Source organism: Passer montanus, unplaced genomic scaffold (assembly GCF_014805655.1).
Source record: "Passer montanus isolate IOZ18808 unplaced genomic scaffold, ASM1480565v1 scaffold21, whole genome shotgun sequence".
Lineage (NCBI taxonomy): Eukaryota > Metazoa > Chordata > Aves > Passeriformes > Passeridae > Passer > Passer montanus.
In genome coordinates this window covers 9,491,419-9,505,849 of record NW_024366703.1, presented here as the reverse complement: position 1 = coordinate 9,505,849, position 14,431 = coordinate 9,491,419, and the positions used below count along the sequence as shown (strand labels likewise).

At 47.5% G+C, this 14,431-nt stretch overlaps 1 protein-coding gene across 3 annotated transcripts in view; it reads left to right on the top strand.

Moving 5' to 3' along the window:
• Nucleotides 1–714: 714 nt before the first annotated feature.
• The window catches only part of XPNPEP1 (X-prolyl aminopeptidase 1), a 30,433-nt gene continuing 16,716 nt past the window's right edge, over nucleotides 715–14,431 (top strand). Inside the window, exons 1-8 of one of the 3 annotated variants that reach the window (XM_039709218.1) lie at nucleotides 763–824; nucleotides 2,352–2,447; nucleotides 5,115–5,245; nucleotides 10,190–10,253; nucleotides 11,944–12,048; nucleotides 12,323–12,415; nucleotides 13,320–13,463; nucleotides 13,828–13,923. In XM_039709218.1, coding sequence (XP_039565152.1) covers nucleotides 5,129–5,245; nucleotides 10,190–10,253; nucleotides 11,944–12,048; nucleotides 12,323–12,415; nucleotides 13,320–13,463; nucleotides 13,828–13,923 — 619 coding nt within the window. In that variant the 5' untranslated portion in view covers nucleotides 763–824; nucleotides 2,352–2,447; nucleotides 5,115–5,128. The other 2 variants (XM_039709219.1, XM_039709217.1) reach the window with 2 other exon arrangements.

The window sequence follows — 14,431 nt, the reverse complement described above, 5'->3', positions numbered from 1 at the left end:
GGTGATCTTCTCATGTCTGCATTTCTGTAACAGCTTCCTGTTTCTGGCAGTAGGGTTCACCTAAAGCACTGCCAGGGCAGAGCAGGGCAGTGGAAGGTATTTTCATTAGGCTCATGCACAGCAAATGACCAGATTTTCATAGAATCATAGAATAGTTTGGGTTGGAAGGGACCTTAAATATCAACGACGGGCACTGGACCAGTTGCTCCAAGTCCTGTCCAGCCTGGCCTTGGGTATTTCCACGGCTGGAGCATCCACAACTTCCCTGGGCAACCTGCTTCGGTGCCTCACCACCCGCACAGCACAGAATTCCTCCACAGTGTGTAATTTCAGCCTGTGCAGCAGTGTGGTGCCGGGGGAGCAGCTGTGAGCCCCAGTCTCCCTGTGCCGCCCCGGCTCGCAGCCCCCGCGGCCGGGCCGGGCGCGCTCGCTGCGCGGCCTGCACCGCTCCACGCTGGGCTCGGGGCGTTCAGAGCGGAGCGGATCGCGGAGGCGAGCGCTGACCGACGTGTGGGACAGGCGCTCCGCTCCCTCCCGCCGGCTGCACGCAGCGCGGTGCCGCGGGCTCCACACAGCCTTCCCCTCAGCGGGACGCGGAGCCCCGCGCCCCGTCCGGACAGCGCCGGCGGGGACGGGACGGGACGGCGGTCCCCACGCCGGGCAGCGCGGCGGTGGCGGTGGCCGTGCCGCTTCCCTGGCTGATCCCGGTCCCGGTCGCGGTCGCGGTCCCGCCCGCGCGCCCCGTGACCCCGGCGGTGACGCGATGGGGGCGGCCCTGGCCCACGTGGGCGCTGACGCGGCGGCGGCGGGCGGGCCGGCGGCAGGTGAGGCGCGGCGAGCGGGGCAGCCCCGGGTGCGTGCCCCGGGCCGATGGCGGAGAGCGGGGCCTGTGCCCCGAGCCCGGCCTGGGCCTGGCTTGCCCCTCCAGCCGGTGCCCGGCGGGTCTCCGGGCCCAGCCCGGGCGCGCAGGCCCTGCCGGGGATCCGGCACTGACAGCCGGGCCCGGCCGGCGTGGCCAGGCCCAGGCGGCTCCGTCAGTCCTGTGGAGGGCTGGGGGAGGCTTTTAGCCCGGGTGGGCACGAGCATCTCTCTTACGAGGAGATATGGTGGGAGCTGGGCCTGTTCGGTCTGGAGAAGGAAGGACTGAGAGGGGCTCTCATCAATGCATGTAAATGGTTTAAAGGTGGGTGCAGGAGGATGGTGCCAGGCCCTTAGAGGTGCTGCCCAGCGACAGGACGAGGAACAATGGCCATAAACTAAAACACAAGAAGTTCCACCTCAACATGAGGAAGAGCTTCTTTACACTGAGGGTAGCAGAGCACTGAACAGGCTGCCCAAGGATGCCTTGGTGTCTCCTTCCCTGGAGACATCCACAACCCACCTGGATGTGTTCCTGTGTCACTGCTTCAGGTGACCCTGCCTTGGCAGGGGGGCTGGACTGGACCAGAGGTCCTTTTCAACCCTAACAGTTCTGCCATTCTCTTGGGTAAGTTAGAGGTGCTGTGAGAGGGGACAAGCAATGGGCTTGTGCCTCAGTGTGTGGCTGCCCTGTGTGCAGGGCAGCCTGGCTTTGAGGTAGTGCTGCTGGCTCCCGACTATGCAAGGCAGTGTGCTTATTTTGAACAAGACTGTTCCTAAAAGTGAAAGCGTAGAGGAAGTTATCACAAGGATGAGCATATCTGAAGAAAACATGACATAAACACTCAGGGTGGTCTGCACAGGCTGCAGCCAGACCTGCTGGCCTCGCCTCCCCAGTGTGGCACTGGCACACACCCTGACACAGTGGGGTGGTGGCCCCAGCCATTGCTGGGGCTCGCAGCAGCCCATCACTGCATGTGGGAGGCAGGAGGATGTGTCTGCTTCCTCTGGCAGCATTTTCGTGGTTGCTCTTTGCCCCATGTGTCTGATGGAGATGCTGTCCAGGCAGGATCTGGTCTGGGCTCTTGGAGAGCTGCCTCCTGCAGTCTGAGTGAGGTGTAGATAATACATGTCTAGACAGTGGCAGATTTTGGGATCCAGCCCTGACTCTTGTCATGCTACAGTGGTACTTTGCATGTTACTCCTGCTCTGCCTTAATTTCCCCATCTGTAATACAGGGAGTGGCCCCTGATGGAGTGACTGAGAAAACAAATTGGCATGAACCAGCACACGCTTGCAAGATTTAATCATAAATCTTGACAAGCAAATGCCTGACCCTTGATGTTCCCTCATGGTTCACCCTCAGTGCATCTCTAATCTTACCACCAAGAACACAGTGTTAATGCATTTTCTGCTCGTGGCTGGGGCATGAGAATGTTTTATGGGCGGGCAAAGTTTGTTAGCCACTTCAGTTTTGCCCTTTGCTTTCTCAGGCACAGTGGAGCTTATGAAGGCCGAGCAAAGAGCTGGATGGTATTTTGTGTGAGCAGAGACAAGTGGCATCCAGACGTGGGGAACTGCAGAGACAGGTAACAAGGGAGCCTGATACCTTTGTTAAGTTAGGGCAGGAAATGAGGGTGGTTCTTGCACTGCCACAGCCATGACCTTAATTTCAGATGTGTTTCATTTTAATCTCTGGACTGATTAAATAATGATAGAAATAATGATAGAAATAATGATAGAGAAGCTGTTTGAACTTTGTAGAGGCTTGTAATTATGGCCAAGGGAGGAAAAGTCACCTGTAAAGACTTATAGGGGTGACCAGAGTAAGTTCTCAGGACTATCTCTGAGAAAACAGCTTGTATTTTTCCGGAAACTGAAGACATTTTTTATTGTAGTTTGTGAAGAATATTTTGAAAACCATTTCTTATAATGTGGGGGTTATCCAAAATAGAAGTACTCCTTAATTTGGGTTTTGTTACTAATCTACCTTACTGGTGTTTTTAATATAGCAAGCAAATCTTTCAGCAGTGAGAGTACTTTTTAAATTTTTTTTTGTCCTTGAGAGAATCTCATCTTGCTAAGAAAACCATGGCTTGTCAGCAAGGAGCTTTATTAAAAGGTAAAGCCTTGTCATGCCTTGCCTATTTATATGAGACTTCTAGACTCCTGGAGACAAAGCACAGGCCAAGAAAGGAAGCTGTGTCCTTCTGAGTTTATAGAAAGAGATTCTAGCCAGATTTCTGCTGGCTAGTCGCTATGTTGTTGTTCTCTCTCCTGTGTGTTTCACTCTATCTGAACATAAATCAGCAGCAATGTTATAGAGCGTTACAGCAGCTCGCTGTGGAGGACAAACAGAAACAATCACAATATTATAAAGTTCAGTGTAGCTTGCAAATACTGTGTAAAACAATTAAATTTGTTCTGGAAATAAATCTGAGGTGTAATCCCCTGCAAAGGGATGAGATACCAGTTTGAGGATACACTAGTATGGTACCTTTGAGCTTGATTTGCTTATTGTGTTCTGGGTTTTAAAAGACAGTGTGCCTGTGTACCTGACTGTGGGCAGAGTCAGTCTCACACAAGTCTGGTGTGCTCTAAACCTCCTGTGATGAGACTTGTGAATGGTGGTCTTGGGTTTTCCTTACACCTGAATGCATCAGATCTTGGTTCAGTTTGTGATTTGGTCACAGCGCTACTGTGTGACCTTGGTCAAATCAAACCTTGTGAAAGGGAGGCAGCTCTTGTGCCTTCCTGTTCAGACGGCAAACATCTCAGAGCAGGGACTGTGCCTTACTGTGTTTTGCCATAAGAGTGGAATGTCATCTGGGACTCCTGGTAGCTACTGAGGTGTAAATAGAATAAGTGCCTGGATAGGCAAAAAATGTTTGAGACTTGTGTGCTGCTTGCTTCTCCTCTCTATGACCTGTTTATAGACATGGCTGTGAAATGAGCTGTGAAATTAACTGGTCAGAATAAAATACTTCATAGCATGGCCTTCAAGCAAGACATAACACACCTTGCCCTGGAAAGTGACAGCATTAAAGTTATAAGAGTTCTTAAAAATGTGAGTGGCCTTGGGAGAAAACTGGGAAGGGAATAATCCCACTTTGGGCACACTTTGGAGATATGAGTGAAGAAAAAGGTGGAGAAGCTCTGAGGTTCAGGCTACTTGATTTTCATAGTTTTTCTGGCCAGTCATCCTCTGCAGCCAGCGTGTGCCTCCCACTGCAGCCATCTCTTGTGCCAGCACAGCAGCAGGGTGCTCACAGCGGGCACTGGCTGGTGAGGGTTTTGGAGGAGCACATTGAGAGGCTGGTGTTCACTGCAGTGCCAAAGACACATCCATTACAAAAGCACAGCCAGGGAGGCTGGCCTGTGCCCTTGGTTTTCCCTCTGATCTGCTGTGCCATCCAGGCTGTGCCCCACCCCTACCTGATACCAGCTGAGCTCTGCAGAGCATTTGCCAAAGGTCTTTAGAGAACATCCCCATAAGCAACCTTAGTTGTCCTCTGGCAGTCACTTGTGAGAGCTCAATGGCTGTTCCTCTTGTTACCGTTGTTTTATTGCTAGGTGAACTCAGTCTGCAGCCCTGAGGTCAATGTGGCCAGTGAATGCATCCCTCTGAATATCCTTGGGAGCAGATTTCCTTTGTCTGAGTTAATTCAGTCAGCAGTTCACCATGAAACTCTGGGCTACAGTAAACCCTCTAAAAGTTACATGTATAATCGGCCCATTTCTGAGTTCTTGATGTGCATCTCTTCCTCTCTTAGCAGCCTGTGTTCCTGTGGTGTATAAGCCACAGCATCCCTGGCCCTAAAGTGAAAAGACTGAGAGTTTCTCAGTGCACCTCATACGTGGGGCATTTCTGATCTGTTGGTACTTGGCTCCCATGCCAGGACCTTTCCTGGCTGTCACAGGGTGTGTCTGAGGTGCTTTGTTCCTGGTGCTGTCCTCATGCAAGAAGGGGTTGACTGGTGCATTAAGCTTTCCTGTATCACCACAGGGCATGCCATCCTTCACCAGGCAGGAAAGATCCTTTCCAGGACAGGCCAGCTTGGACTCTCTGGCCTTAACCTGATTTCTTGTTCTCAAGAAATGAAGGGACAAGACAGGTGAAATTCTGGTCTGAGAGGGGTGATGTTGGCACAGTTGTCCTCAAAGAGAGTTTCCAATGGAAACAGCTTCCTCCAGCCTGTGCATGTGGGTGACCTGGGATGGCTGGAGAAACACTGAAGTTTTGTGCTTTGTTTTAGTTGCAGGTAGGAAGATGAGTCCGAAAATTACAACAGAGCTGCTGAAGCAACTGCGGCAGGTGATGAAGAACCCCAGATATGTACAGGAACCTGTCCAAGCCTACATAGTGCCCTCTGGAGATGCCCACCAGGTATGGATGGATGCATTATGGGAATGGTCATACTTTCCTTCCCTGCAAAAAATAAAAGCCAGGTATAACTAAAATCATCCTTCGTTCACTCACTTTAATGGTTCTAGCATAAGTCTGGGTAACCTGAGAAATATGTTGGAAAACATTTCTGTGATCATCTCTGGAGACTGAGGTTTTTATGTTCTTGTAACAAATCAGACTGGATGTTCCACCAACAGCTTTTCCTCACATTGTCTTCAGGGAGCTTACACTGCAGAAAACGGAGCTTGCCAGGGCACTTGCTATGCCCATCCTGGCTGTTGGGAAGAAAGGGTTTGCTGGGGGAGGAACAGGCCTTATCTGGGCTTTACTTTCTCCAGTAGCACCTCCTGATCAATACATACTCTTAAGCAAGGTAGCAAAGGTTTAGTTGCAGAGTTTTCTCTTTGCTAGATCCAGTTATTGGTGAAATTTGTTGCCTGTGCCCTTCAGATCCCAGATGGAGGGGCCTTAGGAGAGGTAGGGAAGGAACAGGCTACAGTGACATTTCCCTTTCTGTGCTGCTCTGCATCATGTTCTGTGCACTAAAGACAGGAGGCAAGTCTGGGCCTAGGGTGGTAACCCATGGCAGTAACTGTTGTGTGCTGCTTCCTTTAGGAATTTTGTAGTCCGTGACATAAATTTTAAATTGCTGAACTGCTTTTTACCTCCCCTGCTTGCTCATGTGTAAGGTTCACTCTTCTGTTCACTCTGTTAGGAGACCCAAGAACTGCTGAGGGTTTTCCCCTCCTCAGTCATTTTCAGGAAACAAAAGACCTGAAGCTTTACTGGCACACACCCAAAGCTCCCTTTTACCCCAGGGTGCACAAGAGCAAAATGCAACTGAATCAGAACCTTTGCCCTTGACTTGGCACTGGGGTGAGCTGGGTCCAGACTTGCCTGTGCCCTGGGACCATATGTGCAGCATCATGTTTCCTCACAGGGAGATCCAAACTTGGGCAGGTAGGGGGAAGGCGTTTTCTGCAGCTGCTATTGTCTGCTGCATTCCTGCCTCAAGCTGCCTCTGTCCATATATAACTCTGGTTTCATTTCACTAGACATTAAATGCTGTCATGTGAGTTGAAGAATGTGACCCTCAGGACTTCTGGGTTTTTCTGTTGCTTTCTTTTTCTTGACAGAGTGCAGTTAAGCAGAGAACCCCATGTTGCTATTTCCTGCCAGGCGAGTTGGTCAGGTTTCTCTGCAGAGGGAATCTGTCTGAATAGGAGTGATTACTGAAAACTGCTGATTCTGGTGCCTCCAGAATAGCTGGTGCAGGGTTTTTTCTGTAAGGGCTGGGAATTAATGTGGTTTTTGCCAATGACAGAAACCTGTTGATCCCAGAACAGCCTTACTGATTCAAGGTAAATTGTGATGACCTGTGATTTGAAACTTTTCCATGTTCCAAGCAAGGGTTTGTTTCCTGTGTGCAAACAAGAACTTTACAGCCTTGCAGTCAGATTTTGCTCTTAGGCAGCTCCCTCCATGAGTCAGAATACTGTAGTTTAATGATACCCAAGTGTTTGGTGGCCTAAGCCATTTCCTCCCCAAGTCCAAACAAGATGTGTATTACTGTTCTTGCCTCTCTCAGCTATTCCTGAGGCTGTCCTGGCATCTGCATCACAGAACTTGTCAACAAATAGGGCTTTCCCTCCTGTGGTGTTGCCACAGGGTTTAGATTGCAGGAAACTTTATTCCCTTCTGGGTTGCAAAGGAACCCCTGGATTGGACTGATGCTGATACACCCTGATGCTGCAACTTGCTGACTATTTTCACTTTGTAATGCTGGGAATGTTGATGAGCTCTTGAGTTCTGTGATGCTTTTAATATTGGTTTTCCTGCAAGGCTTAGATTATCATACTGCCAGGAGTCTTGCTACCAGTTGTAGCCTTTGCTTTCCATGTTTAGTTGTGCAAGGAACTGAAAAACTTGTAGAGCTTCTCAAACACAGCTGCCTCTGACTCAGACTTAACCAAGGCTGCCTTGGATTTGTGGCTCTTGCACTCAGCCCTGGATGTTGGATGGCTGCTTTAATTTTTGAAAACTTTGATGCTGGTGATATGAAGTCAGAGAAACAGACTCTTTCCTTGGGGACCTGGGTGGTCCAGAGGCTGATGAGAAAGGAGGACAGTCCCAGCCAAAAGTGAAATGAAGCCCAAAGAGTCCTACTTCTCTTCATGTGTGCTGGGTGGCTGCAGGTGCCCAAGGATCATGAAGGGATGAAAAGCCATGCTTGTAGGAATGAGCCACCTAAACCCTTTGTGGTTTGGTTAAAAATGTCAGAGCTTTTGGGATGTTGCAGTGGTAAAAGCAGGATCCATTTTCATGTTGAGTCAGTGTGTGTTTACATTGAATCTGGAGTTTACCCATATGGGACTATTCAGAGACTGGAAGAACTGCTTCTTAATGGGAGGGAATGATGTTTGAATTAGAGCTTGGTTTTGGAGCCAGTCACAGCTTAACTGCGGCTGGCTTCACCCTCCAGGCCTTGACTCAAAACAAATTTGGTCAGATTTGGCTGGTTGTCCACATGAAGGAAGCACCTGCCCAGCTTAGGGCCCCATGTTTGGGTTGGCAGAGGTGCTGTCTTCTGCTCAGGGCTGGCTCCTCTGACACACACTTGTGCTAAGCTGAGCCATCAGCCAAGTTATAAAGCAGGAGAGGGCTTGTGCACAGGTTGCTCTGGCGTGTTCCAGATCTTACCAATGCAGTTAGGTTTTTGGCAGTGAGTACCTCCCTCCCTCCAGGAACACTGCAGTGTTTGTTCTTTAATGACACTGGTGTCGTGCCTCTAAGGGTAGCCAGATGCACTTTGCATTGCTGATCTTGGTTGACATTAGACTAGAATGAGCTTCAGCGTGTTTACAGCACAACCATGCAGGCTCTGGGGATAAGCAGCCCTCCTTTTTGGGGGGGTTCTTCCTGGCTTAGATAAGGGTATTTTTGTGATGTAGCCCCCAATTTTGTCTGTGTGACTGACAGGTGTGGTGAGCAGCAGATGTGAAAGGACTGAGGAGGGCCAGGTTGAAGACCATCAGAGCTGCAAGACAAGCCTCAGGGAAATGCCTGGTTCTCACTGAGCTGTGGTCTATGCTTTGTGTGGCATACACAGGTGTTCCCCATGTAATTTTAGCTTGTGCAAAACATGGGCTCATCTTTGCACAGTGGGGGTTGCTGCATGGAACAGAGCAGGTGGGTGTGCAAGAATTCAGACTGACAGATGAATGAACTGTCTTTCCCTCCAGAACCCTGATGCTCCCTTTTAAAGCTTTTCTGCCTCATTGTAAACACTCAAAACACTCTAATGTGTGTTAGATAGCGTGAGGTTTTCACAAGGAAACTAGCCTGTAGTCTCTGCTGTGTTGGTCAAGAGAAATGGAAAATAAATCACTTCTCTCCTTTGTACTCAAGTACATAATTTGGGATGTATTTAAGTGATGCGATCCATGATGGGAAGTTTCCAGTATCTCTTGTTGGCATTGGACCCTGGGAGATGATGTCTGACCTTTGAGCTGCCAACTTGTACTAGTGTTTGGATAAAATGGAGGATTTCTTTGGAGTATATACCAGCAATCTTCCCTGGCAGTTGGGAGCAAAAACCACTCAACAAGATCCTCTTTTGGGCCACGAGATTTGCTGTCCCAAGGTTCAGTTTCAGAATGTTAGTGGTGGATGGTTGGTTGGCTTCTCCCAGGAGGAGAGAGACATGGCTGTTGTGAAAGGGGTTTGATGACGGTGTGATTTGGAGCAGAAATAAAGAGTTGGTCCCAGGTGCTGTGATTTGTGCTGCTCGTTCACTCCTGTGCTTTGAACCCTCTGTTTTCCTTAGTACAGAGAAGAGTAACAGATTTGAAGGGAGTATATTTTCACAATCAGGTGATTCTATCACAGTAGGGACTAAAAGCACCTGAGAATTGGGCTGTGATTTCTTAGCTCAATTCCTAAGATGTTTCTTTTGCCCCAGCACAGCTGGGGGCAGAGAAACAGACTTGGATTTTAGACCATTTGTAAGGTACAAATCCAGGGGTTTTGCAGCTCAAACGTCAGTGCTATCAGCCTGGATTAAGCTGATTTGCTGATTTGCACTAGTTCATTAACAGGCCTACTCAGCAGTTCTGACCTACAAACTTGCCAGAATGGAATCCCATAAAAGTCATGTGGGCCGTGTGAAGGTTCAGTTGTTCTTTTAATTTTGGCAGTTCCTGTTAATATCGGGTGTCTGTGCATTCTCAGGCTCTTCTATAACATTCTGAAAAGAAGTGTCCAGAAACACAGGTTGTAACAGGTTTAGGATGAAGATAGACTAATAGCCTCTTATTCCTTCTCATCCATCAAACCATGCCCTTGTGGTTTTGGCTGTAGTCTGATTTTGAGTAGGCAAGGAAGATGTGAAAGGATCAGTATCTATTTATGAAAAGTCCCAAGCATTAAATTTTTTACAGTCTTACCACCTTAATGATTTTCTTTCAATGTCACTATTGCAGGAAAAAGAAGTCTTAAAGGAATTATTATAAATGCCAGTGAGGGGACTTCAGTGGAGATAGTGAATTTTACAGATTTTATGTGCTGATTACCCCAAGATCAAGGGGTGCTTCTGATTTCCCTTCCCTTCACGTTGCAGCTTCAAAGGCATGATTTATTTGTTGCCCAAAGGGGAGACTGAGTGTGAAATAAACATCTGCAAACTCTGAAGTGCTTCAGTGTTTACAGATGTTTGTGGGAGAAAAGTGCTGCAGCTTAAAAAAACCCACCAGTTGAACATAAATACAGTATAATCACAGTGGAGTAGAGCCCAGGAATTTTTAACTCATTTTGTTCTCTCTGTGGTGTCCTTTAGGAGAAAAAGCTTATCAAAGTATTTGTCATCAGCTGATTGGTTTTTTTTCCCTGCTGCTATAAATAATTGCTGCCTCTTTTGTTTTCTAGAGTGAGTACATTGCACCCTGTGATTGCAGGAGGGCGTTCATCTCTGGATTTGATGGCTCTGCAGGTACCTTTCCAGAACTTGGGTTCTTGCATAATTTTCCTCTAAAGAAATAGTTCCTTTCATGGCATAGAGGCAGGATGGAAAAGAAAATCTATCCAGCTTGTTTGGACTGTTTTATTCCCATTTCAGCATCTGCAGAATTATGTCTTGGCTACCCGCTGGAATTATGTAATATCAGCGGAATAACAAGTTTTCACAAAATGTTTGACCCCTAAATGAACTTCTCATAAAGTAAAATCCTGTTAACTGTTTAATGTGGTGCCTGTAACCTGTGGTCATTTCTTTTGATGTGCAGCCAGTATGAACAGATTTTTACGTTGCCCGTTTGGGCTGGGTGAATAGTGGATGGGCTTTAGCTGGCCTTTCTGTTTGAACAGAGCCAGGGCCAGAAACTGCATTTGGAAACTGAGCATTGTGGAAAAGTTTGCTTATCTTGCCGAGACAGGATGTTTTCTTGGCTGTAGGATAGGTCTGTGTTTCAAGAGACCTAGTTTTTACCCAGGCTGTACCCTAAGCTGTGCAAATTGCTCTGTTCTGTGGTTGTTGGAAAGTCATTTTAGTCTGCTGAAGTTATTTCCCCCTCTAATTGTATATAATTTTAATAAATACTGGTACCTATGTTTGGAGGGTCTATTCATCAGTTCCTATGAGCTCTGGAACCTCATTTGGAAGGTGATAAATCCAGGGCTGTGGGCTGCTGTTAGTGGCTAACATGAATCCTCTATTAATTCTGCTCCTTCTGCGCAGCCTCTTCATAACCTTCCTCTCTAATTTGTGCCCTTGTTATGTACTTGGAAGGTCTGTTCCCAGCCTAATGCACAGCCAGTCAGTGAGGTTTCACACAAGGGCTCACCTTGTGTTTCTTGCTTCATCTTTTCAGGCTGAAGCAACTTAAAATGGGGTTTGTGTTGGGGGAATTTGGTAGAAGACAATGAGTTAATAATTGGAAACTCTGCTCTGCTAATCTGAGAATCAGTTTTTTATGACAGAGTATTGTTAAGATGCAGACTCCAAAGACTTGGATTCAGTTTCAGTTTGTGCCATGGTTTGTTTTGTTTTGTATTGTCAAGGGCAAGGCAGCTTGAGTGCCTTGCTGGGATGTCACTGCCCCTCAGCTGTCTGTGTCCCTCCATCTGGAGTCAGTGGAACACCACAGACAATGAAACCAACAGAAGTTTATGTTCATGTTTCCTGTTCAGCCATCTCTGCTAAAGCTGTAACATTTGGGAAAGGGGTGCAGCTGACAGCTGGGGGTGATACCCTCATCTGCATGCCTGGTATCAGCTGTGTTTTGTGGGTGGCCAGAGCCCAGGCTTCCTCCCCAAAAGAGGCTGGGATGGAATTCAGGGATGTACAGTATATGTTACTGTGACAGCAGCCAAGTTAGACCACAGTCTCTGTTACAGAAGGTTTGGAAGGCCCACTTATCCAGTTCCACTGGCTGCCTGAGATTTGCTTGAGTTCATCTGAGGCAAGTCATTAAGGTACATCCTTGTGCATACTGTCTCCAATAGGATTTGGAAGGTCACAGGGCAGGGGAAACAGTGAATATCTCCACTGAAACAGGAATAACTTTTGAACAGTGGTCAGAGGTGCCTTTTAGGGAATTAGGGTGAATTTCAAGCACTGTCCCTGCTGTCTGTGTCTGCATGGTGGCTGCCTGCCCTGAATCCCCTTTCTGCTCCCTGCCTAGGTACTGCCATAGTCACCGAGCAGCACGCAGCCATGTGGACTGATGGACGCTACTTCCTGCAAGCTGCACATCAAATGGACAGCAACTGGACACTCATGAAAATGGGTATGCAGGAGCCTGGGATACTGCTCCACTGATCAACAGAGAACAGTCACTTCCCACAAGTACAGCTTAAGCTGTAGGGATATCCCATCATGCAGGGACTTTGGGACATATTGGATACACAGCTTCTGCTTTAGTGTCCTGTGACAGCCCTTGCCTGTGGGTCTAGACATTCGTTAGTAGACATATCTAATGCATTAGCTTGGACTTTTTGCATAGTGTGGGAATGTTTCAATCTGACTGCTTCTTTGAACTTTTTTTTTTTTAATCCTTGAAGGTCTGAAAGATACACCAACTCAGGAGGATTGGCTAGTGAGTGTCCTCCCAGAAGGCTCAAAGGTGGGAGTAGACCCTTTCATTATTCCAGCAGGTTGGTTTTCTTTATATTTATAACTCTGAGTTGGGCAACTGGATTTTTCTCCCTTGCTTTTCTAGCTGCGCTGTTCTGTGATGGTGTGCAGCTAACCATGTTTCAGATGTAGTGGTGGTTAAACTGTTATGCAAAACAGGTTGGATTTTGGTTTAGCCACATATCACAAGCGTTACACAACAGCTCCTTGACTCAGAAGCACAAGGGATGAGAACTGCTTTCTAGACTTGCAGTGACTTTACCTGAAAAGCAGAATTCTGATCACCTCTTTTTGTCTGTGCTTTGGCTTGTCATGGGCACTTCAGTACAAAGGTGCTGAATGCCTTGGTCAGCATGTGAGCAAGAGCACCCAGGCACAATTCAAGCTGTTACTCCTGCTGGTGGTCTTGGGATCTCTGCAACTTTCCGTGTAGGAAACACAGGGAGAGGAATCATTTATATCAGAGTATCCATCTATTCATGCTTCAAAACATGAGGCACAATGAAAAGGTCACTGGAGGCAAGGGGAGATACTTGGTTGTTCAGATGGATTAAGGACCTATCTTGTGGCTATGTGGAAATGCCTCTCATCTTGTCTAGCTTAGATCTGGCATGGTTCTGCACTGGGGGAGAGGACACCCTTAGGGCAGCTTCTGCTGTGGCTTCTTCCAGAGACTTCTGTCTCCCAGATGGGGCAGTTCTTCAGCTCCAGCATGACACTTCAGCACTGTGAGGTTCTGTACCTGCCAGTGGCTACTGTGGTGTGTTTGTAGAACTGTAACTGCAGTAAATTTTGTGGCCTTTTTTAAGGGAATGGAAAGAAGGAAAGGAGAAGACTGTGATTTTTGAGTTTGACTTTTGTGAAGAGAGTTGAACATATGTGTGTTCGTTCAAGCCCCACACTTGACTTTCTTCTCTTTGGCAGACCAGTGGAAGAGAATGTCCAAAGTCTTGAGAAGTGCTGGTCATGACCTTGTGCCTGTCAAAGAAAACCTGATTGATACAATCTGGACAGATTGTCCTCAACGCCCCTGCAAGTCTCTCATCACACTTGACCTGAGTTACACAGGTGAGGAGCTGAACTCCTGATAGACATGGGTTGTTCCTATTGCTCTATATCCCCCTTTTGCTCTTCTCTTACAAAGGAGAGAGTAAAACAGTGCTGCAGCGCAATGTGGTCACTTTGAATAGGTGAAGAAGGTGATCAAACCTTCATTAATGACCCCTCTGTCCTCAAAACTTCAAATAACCATTTTCTAGATGTTGGATGACTTCAAAGCAAATCCATGGCATCTAGAAGGCAGCTCATTTGAGATAGTTCATATCAGTTATTAGAAAGGAGTGAGGAGCACAAGCATGATGTGTTGGTCTGTGTTTACATCATCATCCCCAGCACAGTTAGAGACTGTAGTTTTTCCTGTTGTGTTTTGCAGGGGTCAGCTGGAGAGACAAAATTGTAGCCCTCCGTTCAAAAATGGCTGAGAGGAAAGTCATGTGGTTTGTGGTAACGGCCTTGGATGAAGTAGCATGTAAGTCTTTGCATCTCCTTTCTCAGTTCTTTCTACAAATTAAATGTTCTTCCTGCCTTGGAAAGGAAGAACCCTATGCCAGGGTGAGAGGCCCTTATGAAAGCATGTTCGTTAGACATCAATTAACTTCTTATCAAGTGCAGTGGTGGTAACAGGTCACAAGCAGCATGCCTGTATTTCTGCACAATGCCTCGTTACACCAGTGCAGCTCCTGAGTACAGCTCTGGCCCAGGAAATGCAGCAAATCACCACCTTTGAAAAAAACAGCCCAGGCAAAGGGAGAAGGTCACGTACAAAGCCTGAGGCAGCGTGATGGAAAGAAAAAGACCTGTGAGATTTTCTGGCTGTAAAATATCCTGATGGTGCCTCACCCATTGGAAAAATGGAGACTGTTTTCTGCTGTGGAGTCTGGGCTATAAACAAAGCAGTGCAACATGTGGCTTTGTATACATAAAGCAAGGGTGGGGTACACCACATTCACAGTAATCTTCCTAATTGTCACAACTTC